The sequence below is a fragment of the Lissotriton vulgaris genome, unplaced genomic scaffold (assembly GCF_964263255.1).
Source record: "Lissotriton vulgaris unplaced genomic scaffold, aLisVul1.2 SCAFFOLD_667, whole genome shotgun sequence".
Classification (NCBI taxonomy): domain Eukaryota; kingdom Metazoa; phylum Chordata; class Amphibia; order Caudata; family Salamandridae; genus Lissotriton; species Lissotriton vulgaris.
The window spans coordinates 615,759-634,089 of NW_028250265.1; the positions used below are offsets into that span (position 1 = coordinate 615,759).

The window sequence follows — 18,331 nt, forward strand, 5'->3', positions numbered from 1 at the left end:
TCAAATATACCGCACCTACCACATTTGCATTGGGTTCTTGAGGTTACTCTAAACTTATATAACCAATGGCCTAAGTGTTACAAGTGTCTGTTTCCTCTTTGATAAATCACCTACTTACCCTGGGGAATGAAACAGACCTTCCAATCCCTAGTCCCTCCCTATTGATTAACTGTTACCTATATTTGAACTGGTCTCTTAAATGGTTCCAATATGCCCTTAATTCCCTGTGTTGTCTATCCAGGAGCAAATAGTGGCCTTCAAAGAAGCCATTCACCCTCCACCATCTCAGACTGACCATTAGCACCGCTAGTTCAGACCTCCGCGCTCGACTTTAAGTCCTCGCTGGTTCCTTACATGCTGACACCGACTCAGTAGGTGCCAGACCCAGCTAAGACATGCTCTGGTTTTACAATTAGTCGTTCTATGACTAAGTGACATAGACCAGCCTTCTCTGATACAGGTTTCTTGATTAGACACTCTACACTTAAAAGCCTGGTAGTTCCGGCTTCGACTAGTAAAGTCAATCTGAATTATTTTCCAACTAGTCCTCTGGCTAGAGAGTTTAAACAGATTGAACCTTTTCAGAAATAAAGTAATTTCCTCTAAAAGCTCAGGCCTCAGATTTTCTATGCAGTATTCCTTTTGAGTAGGTACACCCACATTTAGTGGGACATGTCCAGCAAGATGATGCTGGGTATCCTGAATGACATCAATGCCTCGTTGGCCCAAACAATACAGAATGGCTAAGATCCAGCCAAGTATGTGAAGTGTTATGGCCTGGTCACCACAAACTACATAGAAAGAGCTACTGGCACTAGTTTCAGGCAAATGCAGGCACCCAAACTGTGCTACAGCAGCAAAACCCTCCTTTTTGAGAGACGGCTTCCTCCCTGGCTGGAGATCCAATCCAGGAGAGGTGTGTGTGTGGCAGGTGTTTCATAGGGGCTGTGACCTATCTTTCATCTCCTGAGCATTCCATCACCCCCCCACACTAGAGTGGCATGGGGGGGAATCACAACCTTTTGTTCAAGGGTGCTGTTGAGAGGGTGCCAAACTCAGTAGACGGGTGGGGGAGAGTGCTATTGGCGCTACTTCCTTGTGCCGAAGAAAGACCAGCCTCTGGCTTTAACTCCACCTCCAGCTTTTGGATGCCTCTATAAAGAAATTGAGATTCTAAATGCTTTCTCTGTTTGATTCTGTCAGCTCAAGACCTAGGAGACATAATGGTTGCCCTTGACTTGCATGATGCATAACTCATATATCCTTCCTCTAGCACCACAGACGCTACCCGCTGTATGAGGTGTAAAATGGGGCACTACTAATTTGTCTTAATGCCATTTGTCCTTACCATGAACCCTTGCATGTTCATGAAAGGGGTGGTGGTGGTCACAGCTTATCTTTGAAGGTCGGGGCTACATATATTCTCTGTTCTCAACGCCTCTTCTCAAGCTGGCCTGCTGCAGATGGCTGACCTCCTGACATCATTGGGGTTTACTATTAATAAGCCAAAGTCCCTCTGAGCCCCAGACTATGCCCATGACACAATTTTTTTGTGTACCTGGTTTAGGTTGATGGATATAGTGCCCCTATCTACACTCACACTGTGGATTCACATTCAATATCCTGTCTATCTATTACAGTTAGCATCTTAGCCCATGGTTCAGTGCCAATTAACTCCATGCAAAAGGAGGAACGTTTATGAATCACAGCTTTCTTGTCGTTTTTGGTTGGGAAGTAGGCCTGGGTGGAGTTTGCGGAGTGCTGCTAGGCGGAACTCCACGCAGTGACGAAAAAACTCTGCAGTGCTCTGCGGAGTTCCGTAAGCGGCATAATGCGTTGAGTCGCTCTGCTTTTAAGCGACAGGAGTTTGTCCTGCACTGTAAAATCAGCCCGAATGGCACCACATGCAGCGCAAAAGGGCGCTGCTTCTTTCTGACAATAGAGTAGATGTTCTACTCGAGCAGCAGGTTTCTCAACGCAAGCGGTAGCGACCTGCTGCGACAGCCTGCGTTGAGAAATCTTGCAGGGAAGTGGTCTAGCGTATGATTTTCCTCACTCAGTGGCCAACTTAACTTTGGCGAGCTGGGCGAGAGTAAAAACTCCTCTTTGCGCCGCTTCATGGATGGTATCCAGTGCTCTACGCGGAGTGGGCAGAAATCCACGAACTTTGCCGGCAGAACGGAGTTCACAGCCCACTCCTATTGGGGAGCTGAGGATGTTCAATCTTTTTCAGTAATTTTGTTGTTGTGTTTTGCATACTCTAGAAAAAATACTGATTGGGAAAAATCTGAAATGATAGTGTTTGGTGACTGAGATGTACTCTGAGAAAGAAATGGCCTATTAGCTTGTATGATTTTCTTAGGATTACCTCGAACACTTTACTGTAAACTTGCGTGACTTGCTTCATCATTATCTGGAGCATGAGTTTGACTCTTGTTTCTGCCTCACTGTACCTTTGTTTCCAACAGTGCTTTTTCATACTGTGGTTAGGTACAGTGTGAAAGTAGCATTCACGTAGGGCTAAGGAGGAAGAAGTCCTCGGGTTTAGTTACCTCTTGGAGCTCCCTTTGACTGCACACTTCAGTATTGATACCTGCACACACATGCAGTTGCTCCTTGCTGCCACACATCCTGCTTTCTCTTGTCTCTGGATCAGGATGTATGGTACTAAGGAGACATTCCATAAGGTTGTCAAGTATATACATTTATGTAAATCTTCTACCTGCTGTCCGAGATGCACATGCATGCATATCCATGAGTGTGTTTGTCTCAGTTTTAAACTAGGTAAACAACAAAGCTACTGAACATTGGCTACTGGTGCAGAACACCTTTTATAATGTGTTCGTTCTACTAGAATTCCTTTCCATTCATCTTTCTGTTAAGTGTTGTACTTAATTCTTTCCTGTTTGAGTTCACTGGCAAGCATGCTTGGGGTATTTCCAGTCTGTGACCAACAAGAAATGTGAAATTAACAACCCTGACCACAAGCTAACAGTACACTAAACTCTCAACTCTATTTTTTGAGGAACCCGAACGAGCCAGAAGGCAAAGAGCGAGTCGAGAGCATCAGGTGAGATGGAAAGTGCGGGCAAGACAATTGCTAATCTCAAGAGGGGTGGATCTAAAACCCTCTACCTTCTGTAAACTTTCCTGTAACACACCTATCCTTAATTCTTGGCTCTCGCTCACTCTATGGCATGCAAAGGGTTTAATGCACACTTACAAACAACTATGTTCTCTGCTGATCCTGTACATTCACATCACACTCTTGTCTGCTATGGTAATTTTCTTGATTTGCTTAGCATGGTCATATATTTGGTGAAGTATGGGTATGGATTGTGGTAGGGAGGAGATTCTAGTATGGTCTCAGCAAAGAATATGCAGACATTTAAATGCCAAGGAAATATATGGAAATACGTACAGAGAAGCCAATTGAAAGGATCTATACGCCCAGTCTGAACACTTAGGGCCATAAGGAGAAGCTTGCTAGAGACCTGTGTCTAGAAACGGAGCAGAAATAATCATTAATTACCATTTTGATGTAAACTGCTGAATCTAAGTTCATTTTGTGCTTGCGTCTTAAGAGTTAATTCATGGATTTTATTAAGCAGTTTAATAGAAATAGATCTGTACTTTCTAAGGTAATAATGATGGATACAAAAGTGTAAAGGGTTCCAAACACAAGTTCAGTGAAATTGGTCTTGAGTGTCATGAGCAATAGTATAAAGAGAGCTTGATAATTATTTGTGGTTACGTGGGGCCATTAGTGGTAAGTAGTTGACCTAGGAGGTGCCATACTCAGACACTGGGAGTTTGAGCTGCCTTAGAGAGGCAGAGAATGAATTTTGAATTTTTTAAGAGAACTTGTGAGGCGGACTGAGTGAAAACAATGTGATAAGATATGAAGTCCAAAGAGAAGGTGATCCTGGAGAATATTTATGTTGAGATGTTATGTGGCAAAGCGCCTAGGAGGACTGATCTTTATTTTTTAAACGTTTTAAAAAAATTAAAACTGGTGAATACAGCAAACTTTGCCTTCTTAAATGGGTCTCTGCTACTTTAAGCTTTGTTTTGACTCCAGGGAAAGCATTTCACTTCTGTGTTTTTTCCTACCTCGTTAGAGCAAAGACCTTTTAACACTGCCTGTTTTCCCACTACTGCTTTACTTTATTGTGGACGCTTTATTTTTTCACTGAGCTCTTTACCATTTCTCACTTTCTCTAACCTGTTCCATGCTTTTAAGAAACCGTATTTCTTCTCTGTTGGTTGAAAGTGTGGGCACTTTCAAATACTACTGTCAATGTTAATGCAAGATGTCGGATGAGTAAAGGCACTGGTGGTGCCCCTACTGCCTTCCTTCTGGTTTTACATTGCATCTTGAAGGTGCTGCTTGAAGATGAGACCCGGGGCTATTTGAAATGTACTTGAAACGTTTGACCATCCCAGCATTCTAAGATTTCAAAACTTTTATCTCAAAATACACCGTCTAAAGCTTAAACAAGTCCCCTGAGGGACTCTCCTCATAAAACGAGCCAAAGGCGGATCCTGCCCCCACCTCAACCAGTCTCTGTGCCCTTCAGAAAGGTACCTGTAATGCCTTCTACCCAACTTTATTGTTTCCAACCAAGATTCCTCGTTCTAAGCTTGGCACACTCTTACAGTGTCATGGGAGACGTTGGTGCTAATAGACCCTTCTGTACTGATGGGGTAATTTTCCTTTTAGGGGCCAGCTTTGTCAGTGAGTGGTTTGGCTTGCAGCCAGGGTAATGGTCCCAACTAAAGTTCCTTCAATTGGAAAGCTCCCGGGCAACAAACAGTGTTTGGTTTCAGCATCACTTTCTCCATGGAAGCTTTGGCAGTAATGGAATAACTCCGACCTACCAGCTGGGATTGTGGACCTTGTGTATATGCCACACTTTTTGGAGCTTAAAATGTACTTTAAATTAAAGAGCATGACCTCTTAGCCAAGACAGTGAATGATACTTTATCCATGTTTTCCTACACAAGAGTCTTATTGGCTTTTCTAATGTATAGATTCTCTTCAGCAGCTCGGATGGAGTGAGACAGAGTTCTAAACTGACGACTCTTGGAATGCACGGGCAGGTTGCCAAACCTTACTTTGATATGTAGTTAGGTTTAACATAAGAGAACACTTCAACATTAACTTTTCACCACCACTGTTTTAGGCATCCTAAAATATTTTTGGTTTAGTTGGACTTCAGGGCTATTTACTGTTTCCGTTAAAGGTGGAATTTTTAGAAAACCGTCTGACATGAACAAGGGAGGCAATATAAATTGGAGAACCCAGCTTAAGTACTTCCGTTTTCCCTCTGTTGTGTGCTAACTTGCTTTCTCAAGCCTAGCAGTAAATTTCAAGGAGGCAAGTATATATTTTCTGTATGCATACACTGTCCTCAAAGAAAACCATTAACTTTAACTGCGTATCATCAGCCCTTATTGAACACCCTAACTTCTCTGATGAATGGTAGCACATAACCATCAAGTAGTGGAGTAATAGTAGATTGCTATTCTTTCCTACACCTTAGTGTTCTCGCTATGGAGAAAGATACCCAATGCTGCCTATTGAGAGGTATGGCAACCAGGTCTTGTAGGACTTTCTGATCTCCCAGTACATAATCCAGCCTATCAGACATGATTTTATGTTCAAACACTAACGAAGGCAAGTGACCGATGCAGCAAAATAATGACAGCCAGTACCTTTGGTGTAATGGCCCATTATGGTTTTCTGTCACATCAGCCAAAGCCTGTTCAGTACAGTAAATTGGCTAAGTCCAAGTTCTAAGTTATAGGGTGGCAGTAAATGCTCTAGATAATGCTGAAGTGGCTCTTGGATGTCTCCATCCAGAGCTTGTCATCTGAGTAGTAGTGACCACAGCGTATTTTAACTGAGGTGGAGCCACCCCTCCTGACAGTTTGATCAGATGAGCAAAGGCAGGTACTAGCAATGTCCACCCTGCACCTTTTCATGGATCCAGAGTTCTACTTCCTACCAGACTGCATACAAGAATGGGAGCCAGCACAGCCAAATGTTATGTAGGACTTCCAGCTTGAACCAAGATGGATAATGGGCTGAACACTCATTTTCTACTGGAATATCTAGAAAAATAGTTCTAGGGCTGGTATCAGGACAATTCAATTTTTTGCCTAATTTTTACAATCTTTTATTCAAGGAACATCTCTGACATATCCACCAAAATTTGCTCTGGGATTACTTGTGTTCAGCTGGTATGCGGAATAAGCATTTGAAACAACTTAAAAGGGTCCAACAAGCGTATCTCCCTTCTGTAGTTCTGATTTTCATCCCAAACAAGGGGTTATCCTAAACTTAACTCTTCTAATTACAGGTCTCGCTCATTGGTACCAACAATTGTTCACAAAATATTCTGTGTTCTCATTCACTGTTCCTGAGGAGATCATGTATTTGACAATCGTACGGAAAGATGACTTGTTAGAATCTCAACAGCTCTTTATTTAAAAGAGGAAAACAAAAATGGCTTATCTGACAATGACAGTTCTCTCATATAAGTTAGTTACTTTTAGTCACATGCCATCAAGTCAATCAGTGTTCTGTTTTGAGCTTCTGGACACAAGTGGCTAGAAACATTCAGGTGGTCTGAAGATTTCATTTTGTCTCTTTTGTGGAAGAACCCCCTCTTCTCCTTAAACATTAAAATCACCCATCACCAAACCTCTGTTAAAGTAGGAATGCAATATCTTGAGTTAACCAATATGTTCATCCGGAAACGACATGCTAGATGAAACCAATCCCATTGATGGTAACCCGTGTTTGATCAGATGATTAAGGACATTTGCACAATACAACTCATCACCCAATCCGAAATCATCGAACAAAACTACATTCTAGAGTGTCTACTGTTTGTGATTGTTAGAGATGCAGGATTGGGTAACGAAAATTCAACACTGCCTAGCCCCTCTAAACGGGAGCTGATGCCAATAGACAAGCATCTTCACTTCAGGGCCTTATGTTCTTTGTATAGTTCTAATTTCCCTTGCTGTCTTACACCTCCAGGAGTGCTGAACCTTGGTGCCCATACTTCAAAAAAATATTTTTAAAACTCTGGCATCTCTCCATTAACTCATTTGGCGCCAGAATTAATCATTAAGCCTTTTTGGGCCTGAGGTAGCCAATGTGACATCTGTGAACAATTTAACATTGACAGTCATTCAGTGTTTGTCCATATATAATCCCTGCACTAGCCAGATGGACTGACCTTAATCCATCAGTGATTTAACGAGCGATTGATGGTGCTTTCCATACCTCAAAAGTGTTCAGTCACTTCACTTCAGGCACCTCTTAAGCCAGCACTAGACTTCGCCATCCAGGCTTCTCTAGACCTGAAGAGGTCACACCTGACAGAGCACATTACAAAATGCTGAGGCCATCACTGACGGGTGCTGTACTGTTTTTACTGTTTGTCCATATGATGTTTGAGAGCTACAGAAGGTGCATATCCAGGCCTCAGTGAATTATGGCAGCTAAGGGAAGGGTATCAGTCCATTAGATGGCATTTGCTGCAGAGTGTTGCTTTTGCCGACAAGTCTTTATGTATGTATTCATCTGAAAGAAACAGGTTAGTATTAGATTCCTTACCTTAAAATATCCCCAGACGTCAGACTGGATCTGGAAACTTTTGTGTAGCAGTACCCTTGCGCATCAGTAGGCATAGTCTGCGGCTCCGTGTCAGTCGTAGACGCCGCCCTCGCTCGCTGACGTCAGTTCTTCTTTTTTCCTTGCCAGCAACAGTCGATCCGGAAAAAGTGGTACCCTTAGACAATTTTTGACTAAACTTTTTCGATCATTTTTGATCTTTCTTCGAAGTCGAACGACTCCGACGGTGCCGGTAGGGATGCCCGGGTTCAAGCCCTGCGTCGACTACAGCCGACTGATGTTGGTTACCGACCCCCATTGCCGGTGTCTTCATTGCCTGGGGCCCAACCACGATGACAAGTCGTGCCCCGGCTGCCGGGCCTTGACGTTGAAAGCTAGGCGGGAGCGGTCCCGCAAGCTCCTCGAGCTCCGGCAGTCGGCCCGCGCCGTTCGAGATCCCTGTCCGGAAGGAGGTCGAGGGACTGGTCGCAGGGCCGAATTCATCACAGCTCGGAGAGTCGACACCACAACTCGGGCTCCAAGTCCTCAGGTAAGAGGCACAAGAAGTCGAAAAAGCGACATCGCTCTTCTGACTCCCCCCGACACTCGCGCAACGCGGCCGGGGGTTCTGGCGACACCGCCCACGCAGCTCCGCCTGAGCGGCAGGCGTCGCGGCCAGCTCCATACCAGCCGGTCCCTGGGTAGAACGCGATGCCGGAGGAGATCGATGCCTTACTCACAGCCATGAGGTCGCTCACTCCTCCGTTGGGTTCCGCGGCGCCTTCGGTCCCCGCGGTCCCGACTGGGAGTGTTTCGGCCCCGGTGCCGTCAGGTGCTTCGGCCCCGGCGCCGTCGGGTGCTTCGGCCCGGTGCCGTCGGCGACTTTGGTCCCAACGCCGCAGGGCCCCGCTGGATCCGGATCCGGGTCGTCACCGGTCTACCTTACGACCCCGCCGGCGTCGGCCCCTAGGGTGTCGAATCCCCCCCCCACCCCCCTGCCCCCCGATGCCGTTTCCCAGACGACGGCGTCCCCGGTCCCCCCCCTCTCGACCCAGTTCTGACGCCGGAGAGACGCCGCTCGATGCCGCATTCGACGTCGAGAGGAGAATTTTTCTTCTATGATCCAGCCCCATCATTTAACCCTAAGTACCAGGAGATGGGTGGCGAGACAGATTGGAGGGGTCTGAGGACCCTCTGGAACGTGAGTGCCAGTCTTATCAGAACTGGGCAGGTAAGCTAGGGGATGCCAGTGGTTTAGACACTTCGCCAGTCACTGGTTTTGTCTCCCCTCCTACCGTGGCTACGGAGGAGGGGGGCTGCCTATAGTGTGGTGTTAGCGCGGACGGCCAAGGCCTTAACCCTTGAACTTCCCGTCGCGGCCGTGAGGACTAACCTCCTCACTGAGGTCCTTAAACCGCACGCAAGCTCTTCGGAGCCTTTGTTGCCGTTTAATGAGGCCTTGTCTGACGTTCTTCTGGGCACTTGGTCTAGGCCCGCTACAGGTCCCCCTGTAGATAGGAACGTGGCCAGACGTCACTGCCCGGCTCCGGGTGACCCTTGCTTCCTGTCCACTCACCCCACTCCCGAGAGTCTGGTCATACAGGCCTCTAACTCCCAGATCGCATTCCAGACCCCCCCCCCCCCCCGATAGGGAATCCAAGAGGTACGAACAGTATGGTAAGAAGATGTTCTCCTCACTTAGTTTGGGGTTGCGGGCAGTTAACACCGCGTGCCTCTTGGGCCGTTATTCCGTTATTCCCACTCTCTGTGGGAACACAGTCGCGGACGTGCTACCATAATGTCTGGAGGAGGCCCGGACTAAACTCGCCCAAGCCCTTGCGGAGGGTCGAGTTGCGGAACGGTATTTCAACCGGTGTGGACTGGAAACAATGGACTCGCTAGGCAGGGCGATGGCAACGACGGTGGCGATTCGTCGCCACGCCTGGCTGAGGTCTGCCAACTTTTCGGCTGATGTCCAAAACACCCTTATGGACATGCCGTTTGATGGTCGTCACCTCTTTGGCGACAAGGCAGACAGTGGGCGTGAGCGCTTTAAGGACTCAAGGGCTACAGCCAAGTCCTTGGGCCTGTCGGCCCGCGCCAGCAACCTGCTGCCTTTCGCTCCTTTCGTGGCCAAGGAAGTGGCGCCCCCACACGTCCTGCCAGCCATGGGCCATAGACTAACATCCAGCGCGGTGGCGGACGTGGTAACCGCCGTGGCGGTGCCCTGGGACAACGGCGAGGCCAGTCCACATCCACCCCCGCAGCATCCGCTTCAAAGCCTTCCTAGTCTGAGCTTTCAGGCCCAAGTGACGCCAGTAGGGGGCAGGGTTCGCCATCACCTCCTCCACTGGCGCACTGTCACGTCGGACAGGTGGGTGCTGCAAATCGTCCGAAGGGGCTACTCCTTCCCCTTCGAGGCGACCCCCTCCAGCCATGCCACCGCAGTACCACCGCGTGTCGGGGATCACTTGAATCTTCTGCGAGGGGAAGTTAAGGCCCTCCTGGCCAATGGGGCAATTGACCGCATTCCTGGGCCAGAAGTAGGGTGTGGTTGCTACTCCCACTACTTCCTGGTTCCCAAGAAGGGCAAAGGGGGCCTACGCCCTATCATGGACCTGCGGAACGTCAACGGCTTCCTCTGGAAGGAGAAGTTCAAGCTGCTGACACTGACTCAGGTCTTAGCTGCCCTGGACCCGGGAGACTGGATGGTAGCATTGGACTTGCAGGAGGCTTATTTTCACATCCCCGTCCTTCCGGCCCACCGGCGCTACCTGCGGTTCACGGTAGTCCACGAGCATTTTCAGTTTACCGTGCTCCCCTTCGGCCTTACCAGCGCCCCACGGGTGTTCACGAAAGTGATAGCGGTGGTCGCAGCTCATCTGCGAAAATTAGGGGTTTCAGTCTTCCCCTACCTCGACGACTGGTTGTTGAAGGCTGGCTTGCCCCAGACAGTTGTCAGCCACCTCCAGACGACGGGAGACCTCTTGCACCAGCTGGGGTTCTCCATCAATGTGCCGAAGTCACACCTGTGTCCCTCTCAGAAGCTCCTCTTCATCGGAGCAGTTCTAGACTTTCGGGTTTATCCTCCCGAACAGCGGGTTCGGGATATTCAGGCTCTGATTCCCATCTTTCAGCCTTTATCCCGAGTTTCGGTCAGGTTGACGCTGCGGCTTCTGGGGCTGATGGCTTCCTGCATCCTTCTGGTGCATCACGCCAGGTGGCGGATGCGGGCTCTGTAGTGGGACCTGAAGTTTCAGTGGGCCCAGCATCAGGGCAACATGTCCGACCATGTCTTGATCTCGGAGGGCACTGCAAGACAGTTGCAGTGGTGGCTCACGGACCGCGATGGGGTCAGCGGCAGATCCCTCTCCCTACCCCAACCGGAGCACTTAGTTGTGACGGACGTGTCCCTCCAGGGCTGGGGAGGCCACATGGGAGAGGCGGAGATCAGAGGCCTCTGGTCTGCGGCGGAGTACCGGCTCCACATCAACCTTCTGGAGCTCCGGCTTGCACTGAAGGCATTCCTCCCCTCTGTCTGGGGGAGTGTAGTGCAGGTGTTCACGGACAACACCACCGCCATGTGGTACTGCAACAAACAGGGCGGGGTGGGGTCGTCGACCCTATGCCAGGAGGCTCTGCGCCTCTGGCAGTGGCTGGAACATCAGGGCATGACCCTGATGGTTCAACACCTGGCAGGTTCTCTGAACGCCACGGCGGACGAACTCAGCCATTGGTGCATGATGGATCACGAATGGCGTCTGAACTCGGACGTGGCGCAAGGCCCCTTTCAGCAGTGGGGAGAGCCTTGGTTAGATCTATTCGCCACAAAAGAGAACGCGCAATGTCATCAGTTTTGCGCGTTGGAATTTCCAAGGCGGCACTCGCTCGGAGACGCTTTTCGTCGCGAGTGGAGCTGCTGTCTGTTGTACGCCTTTCCGCCTATACCACTTATGCCCAGAGTGCTGAAGATCAGGCGCGACCGGGCCCAAGTCATCCTTGTGGCTCCAGACTGGTCACGAAGATACTGGTATCCCGAGCTACTCAGCATGTTTGTCGATCCCCCAATTCGTCTGCCTCTTCAGGAGGACCTTCTGTCGCAGCAGCAGGGGACGGTCCTCCACCCGAACCTGTCCAGTCTCCACTTACATGCGTGGAGATTGAGCGGCGGCAGTTGAGGCCATTTGACTTGCCTCCTGAAGTCTGTAATGTAATTCTGGCAGCCAGGCGTCCCTCCACAAAATCGGTAGACTCCTGCAGGTGGAACAAATTTGTGGCATGGTGCACAGCAAAGGCTGTGGATCCCCTTTCTGCCCCTCTTTCAGCTGTTCTCCTCTTTCTTCTTTCTCTTGCCCAGCAGGGCTGGGCTCTGCTCTGGGCACTCTGAAGGGCTACCTCTGTCATTTCCGCCTTCTTAAAGCTCCCTGATCAGCCCTCTTTGTTCAAGTCCCCAGTTGTAAATAGGTTTTTGAAGGGCATCACTCATATGTTCCCTCCTGTTCCTTTCGTGATGCCTCAGTGGGACTTGAACCTTGTTCTGACTTATCTGATGTGCGCTCCCTTCGAGCCACTTCATAACTGCCCTGTTCGTCTCCTTACTCTTAAGACTGCATTCCTGGTTGCCATCACCTCTGCCAGGAGAGTGAATGAGCTCCAGGCCCTTTCTTCTCAACCTCCTTTCCTTTCTGTTCATCCGGACAAAGTTGTGTTGCGGACGCGACCCTCTTTCCTGCCCAAGGTAGTCACAGCCTTCAACATCGGGCAGTCCATTACCTTGCCCACCTTCTTTCCGCATCCCTCGAAAGAGGAAGAGAGGCTCCACCGTCTTGACCCAAAACACGCGCTTTCTTTCAATCTGGATCGCACACGCCAGTTCCGGGTGGATGACCAACTCTTTGTTGGTTACTTGGGCGCTAAGAAGGGTCGGGAGGTGCACAAGCGGACCATTTCTCGATTGGTCGTCTTGTGCATCAAGGCTTGTTACTCTCTGGCTAGAAAGGAGCCTACTGTGGGGCTACGTGCCCATTCTACTCGGACCACGGCGGCTTTTACTGCCCTGGGTCGGGGAGTCCCCTTGCAGGACATCTGTCAGGCAGCTACGTGGGCCTCGCACACGTTTGCATGACACTACTGCCTGGACAGCCAAGTCCGGAGAGATGGCTTTTTCGGCCGTTCCGTTCTCCAGGACTTTCTGGTGTGATCATTGGTTCGCAGACCCTCCACCGGGGTTGGTATTGCGGGGGTATCTGTTCTAAGGTAAGGAATCTAATACTAAACTGTTTCTTTCAGATGCACAAGTTACTTACCTTCGGTAACGATATATCTGTAAGAAACAGTAGTTAGTATTAGATTCCTTACCGCCCCACCCATCCTCCCCGTTCTGCGAATCGATATCTAGGGTTAAGGTTCACCCCTTTCAGGGCCCTAGTTTCTCGGCATCAGTGTTGGTTTTTATCATGGCTCTGCGTTTCTGGCGCAGAAAAGCTGTGTATAAGAACTGACGTCTGCGTGCGAGGGCGTCTAAGTACTCCGACTTCATCCTTGCGCCGACGACGGACGTGGAGCCGCAGACGACACCTACCGACGCGCAATGGTACTGCTACGCAAAAGTTTCCGGATCCAGTCTGACGCCTGGGGATATTCTAAGGTAAGGAATCGAATACTAACTACTGTTTCTTACAGATATATCGTTACCGAAGGTAAGTAACTTGTGCTTTTGATCCTAGTGTGTTACACCATCCATAAAATCATACTATCCCAAGTCGGGAAATCCTTCGACAAATAGGCAAGATTGCTATTAAAATAACATGAAAACAGTTCTCTCAAACACTTTCTAACAGAGTATTTGAATAACATATGTTTGTTGCTTATTGATCGAATATGACTTACTTTCTTGTGAAATCTACCATGCTTCACAAAAATCTTTTTCCAACCTTAAATTGCGGTCTCTTATATATGTGATCAGTAGTGAAACATCGGGTGTAAATTACTGATGAGCGAGCAGCAATAGCTTATCTAATACACTCCTGACATAATACTGGGAAGTACAGCACTCCATTGTCGCACCTTAAGGTCTGCTGCTACATCTTGGAATGGCATGTAAGGAGTTGAAGGAATGGCATTGTAATGATCTGTAATTCAACCCTCCCCTTAAAACACATTCCTTGTGAAAGGGATGGACGTGGATGGTATTTACTTGTGAATTCTGATGAATACTTCTCACAGAATCGTCGCCTTAATTTCCTTCAGGTGCTACTCTGGATCAGAAATCATTTCCCCCCAGCAGTGGGTCTCCAGTGCTGCCTTGTGCCCTCAGCCTCAACTCTGCCCACTTCAAGATGCCATCTGGTGTTTGGGCTTCCAAATTAATGTTTTTCCATGCCTTCATGTGGGTGCCTTTGTGCTTCACTGAATTAAATCCTCAGCTTTCAGCGCTGACTAGGTGAAATGCCTCCTCCTATGACTTTTGGATTTTAACATTGTCTTAAGATGCAGCAGTCAGACCTGCATATTATTTGAAGAAGTTGTCTAGGTTCCAAACATGTGGTCACCCCCTTTTAGATAAGTCTTCAGGCAAGGAACACTCTCCTGAGAGGTCTTCCCTTGAGGAACAGAAAAATCCTAGAAGTCTTCTAGGAAACTGTTCTTCTCTGTCGGCCATTCATAGTCCTTGTGTCATTTGCTGATGCTGGGCTCTTCCTCATCAAAGCTGATTCTAATATTGAAGAAAATGATGCCGGAAATCTGTACAGAATTGGCCGTCCCCTTGCAGATCGATGCTTTGCAGCAAGCCATGTGGGATCCATTCAAGGGGGGCACCATTTTCCTTTGGAACACTCCCCATAGGCTGGCCACATTGGTGGGTTTAGCAGTTCCAGTAGTTCCAGCCCTAAGACAGTCTGACTCTTCAGTTCCACACGTTCTATCCTTGGTGCTGCTTCCAACAAAGCCAGTGTTTGCTTTGTTCGCCGTAAGTAGCGTGGCTGATGAGGGGTGTTACCCCAAAACAGGTCCCAGGATGCTTGTTTCTGGTCCAGGGAAGAACTGGCTTGGCACTTCGGGCTGGATTGTTCCCATGAGGAACAGGGTCAAGACTGATTTTCATATGGCTGGGTCTGAACTGGAGTGGCGAAGTGAGCTAAAGAACAATGATAGATTCAACCCAGATCTGTGACCGGGGGGAGTTTGTGAAAAGTTTCAGAGCTCTGTCCATCATCTCCTTGTGTTTGTTTAGTCCAACAAAGCCAATGCCTGTCAGAGTAGCTCCTCTACCAACACTGCCCTTGAAGCTGCTGTCTAAGTCGGCTAACTTCCTCCAAGTGTCAAAAGAAAAATCTCTGGCTTGATTTGACGATAAATCTTTGGCCCATATGAAAGAACTCTTCAGTACAGACCCCGATGCGCTTGCTATGCCCAACAAAGACTGGCCCTACAGAGGATGCTGAATGTCTGTCTCCTTCCCTTTCACAACACAGATGTTACTGTAAACACAAGAGGTCTGGATGTATCTCCAAAGAGAGGACATTCCTTATCACTCAGGCCTTCTTACAGAGGAGGGCTCTTTTCACTTCAGTAGTACAAAACCAGCCTAAGTGCTATAATTCACTTGTTCATGGCATGTGTAGCTCTAGATACACATGCTCTGCATACACCTGCCATCTAGTGTTGGGCTTGGACGTGTGTAACTTGTTTTTCTCCAAACAAGTATTTCAAGTCACTAGTTAAAGTGACCCCTCCTATTACTGGTATACACATGAGTATCGGCTCCATTGTTTTGTTTTTCCCCACGTCTATTTTGGTGACCACGAGCTCCATGTCGACGCCACATGGTGATAGTCTTTGGGGCCCATTTGGATTCTCCAGACTGGTCATTGTTGCGACCCTCGGCTGGTTTGGCAGCCGTGATCTACTTGATGCTCCTTCCGAGGCGTCTACCCCTTTTGGGGCCTTCTCCATTGTGTCTTCCCCGAGTGTTCAATCTGTCATACAAAGGACTCCAGTCCAGACAGTCCTCCACCTGGTTTGCAACATCTGTCTGACCCTGGAGTGGGACTAGGCCTGCTGCTTCACTTGCCTCACTTTCTCGAAAAAGACACTGTTGTCCTCGTAAACGACGCTGCGCTGAATGATCTGTGGCGTAGATGCTGCGAGATGGCACCTCCGACCTCTTTGGGGATTTGGACGTCAAGTAGGTACCACGTCTGGAGTCCTAGGACTAGCAGGCTCTGCGTTACAGCCCCAAGCCCATCCCTCACTCTGAATCCAAGAACGAGGTACCTCACTCTCTCAAGGTCCAGCCGAAGACATCCACTGTGAGTATGCAGTTGCTCCCTCCTCCACCTGCCCATCACCGAGCTGAGACGGAGCAGGGCTCTCGAGAGGGTCTAGCATTAAGCTCTGGGCGTCAAGCTCTGGACCCAGCATCAGACTTCCTGTCTGCCACAGTCTGAGGGCAATGATCTGTACTGAAAACGTGTCTCAGATCCAACACCGAAACCGCTGCAAAAAATCTGGTTTCTGGCACAGACCACACCTTTGCTGCCCACATTAAAAACACCCTTGAAACAGCAAATGCCCAGACTACACTTCCAGGTTTCCACACCTCAGTCTATGGACAATGCTCTATGGATGAACTAGTTGGATATTTGCCTACTCTTTCTGTCCCTCCCACTCGCTTTGGCAGACATCCCTCACTTTCATCCTGGTTTGGCACACGTGGGCCAAACAACCCTGGTTCACCACCCTGCTAAACCACCTATCCCTAGTGCCCACGAGAAGCTTACCAACCGGCCAGACCTTCTTACCCAGAACCATGGCACAGTCAGACATCCGAATCCCAGGCAGCTCAATCCCGCTCTTTGACTCCTGAAGTCCTAGAATTTGGTGACCTTAGCCTCCTTAGTGTATGACCATTCTGAAGGAGGCCTACAGAACCGCATTGTGGGCCTGCTATGCAGCCAAATGAACAGGATGTGTCCATTACTGTCTCCCCAACACCTACAACCTCTCAAGCTGACTGTCTAAGACATAATCTGCTGCCTGCTTCACTTACAGACGTCTGGTCTCGCCTACACGTCTATCCGACTGCTCTTGCTGCCTAACTTTAGAATAGAGAACACACTTCATTATTCAGGTTCCCTCTCATTAAGGCCTTTATTGAAGGACTTAAACTGGTCATTCCACCCAGGGTATGCCCGGCCCCCCTCTGGAACCACAACATCATTCTCCCATGAATCATGGGCCCTCCTTTTGAACACCTCCATTTGTGGCCTGTACAGTTTCACTTCTGGAAGTTGGCTTGCCTAGTGCCATAACGTCACTCAAGTGTGTAAGTGAGCTTCAAGCATTTACCCTCTATGAACCTTTCTTATAGGTACACCATGATAGGGTCGTCCTTAAGAAAAATCCAACATTTCCCCCTAGAGTGTGGGCTTCTTTAAACCTGAATCCAACTATTAAACTTCCGGTGTCCTTCTACACCTGGACTCTGTTGCAGAAAGGACCCTTTACACACTAGACATCAAGAGGGCTCTCATGTATTCCATTGAAAGGGCAAAACCCTTTCGCAAAACTCAGCAGCTCTTTGTTTCATTCACAAAACAATGCAAGAAGCATGCCCTCTCTCCAAAGCAAGTATAGCCTGGTGGTTGGTCAAATGTGTTCAAACCTGTTACGCTAAAGCCAAGAGTCAGTTTCCCGCCCCATCCGGACTGCTCTCCCCACCAAAAAGGAGGCATCCATCGTTTTCCTAGGTAACACCACTATAACTGACATATATAAACAGCTAAATTGGTCCACCCCACACCATGTTCATTGAGTATGAGGATTTCTGTACCATAACTTCTTGGTACCTAGGATGGATGGATGGATTGAAACTGGGTATTCATCTCCAGATTTCTTCACTTTTTGAATTCTTTCATTCAGCAGGACAAGATAAAAATGCTGTCCGGTTAACCCTCAATGGAAGGGTTGACTTGTGTGTATGTGCACCCATACCACCTCACCCCTTCCAGGTAAATGTCCTGCGCACTACTGCCATGAGGGTGCAAGACAAGGCAAGAAATACAAATGTGCCCTCAAATACCTATGACTCCAATCAAACCTCACAAAAAAGTGAATGTTCCACTGTATTACATGCCAAGAGGTCCAGGAGGATCAGGGACTCAGATTCACCTGTGAGTGCTGTTCATTGAAGATTGCCTAAAGGGCACATTTATTGCTATGTAGAGGACCAAAACCAGACTAACCAGAATTGCTACAACTGTTAGTCCCAAAAATTCAACAGCCTGAGAGTGGATAAGCCTTTCAGTCATCTTTGAAGCATAGGGGAGTAAAGAGATTGAAAATGTATTGCTAAGCATTACAGGATCAAGAGAGGGTTTTAAAAGGGGCACAATCATTGTTTGCTTCCAGGCTGTGGGGATATAGCTGGTGAAGATGGAAGAGTGCAAAGTTTGGTGATAACTATGCAGATTGGGGTGGTAGCGTTAGAGACAGTCGTGACCAGGAAAGGGTAAAAAAGCGATCGAGATTTGATGGACCTTCTAAGTCAAGTGTCTTATTAAATAAGATACGAGAATGCTGCGAGTTGCCTCTTTTTAGAATACTACTAGTGGGAACTTCATCCCAGAGTGACAGAAATGATCTCGAAATTGTGGTGTCCAAGTTTGGGTCTCTTCACCACCGCCCTGAACAGGCAGT

General features: G+C 48.3%; 1 protein-coding gene across 8 annotated transcripts in view; it reads left to right on the plus strand.

Annotated features, from left to right (window-relative positions):
* The window catches only part of MARK2 (microtubule affinity regulating kinase 2), a 632,043-nt gene that overhangs the window by 599,148 nt on the left and 14,564 nt on the right, over positions 1-18,331 (plus strand). For 6 of the 8 annotated variants that reach the window (XM_086950522.1, XM_086950521.1, XM_086950529.1 and 3 more), the window contains one exon: positions 3,026-3,070. The exons of the other annotated variants lie outside the window; for them this stretch is intronic. In XM_086950522.1, coding sequence (XP_086806648.1) covers positions 3,026-3,070 — 45 coding nt within the window. The remainder of the gene's footprint in view (positions 1-3,025; positions 3,071-18,331) is intronic. 8 annotated transcript variants of the gene reach the window in all.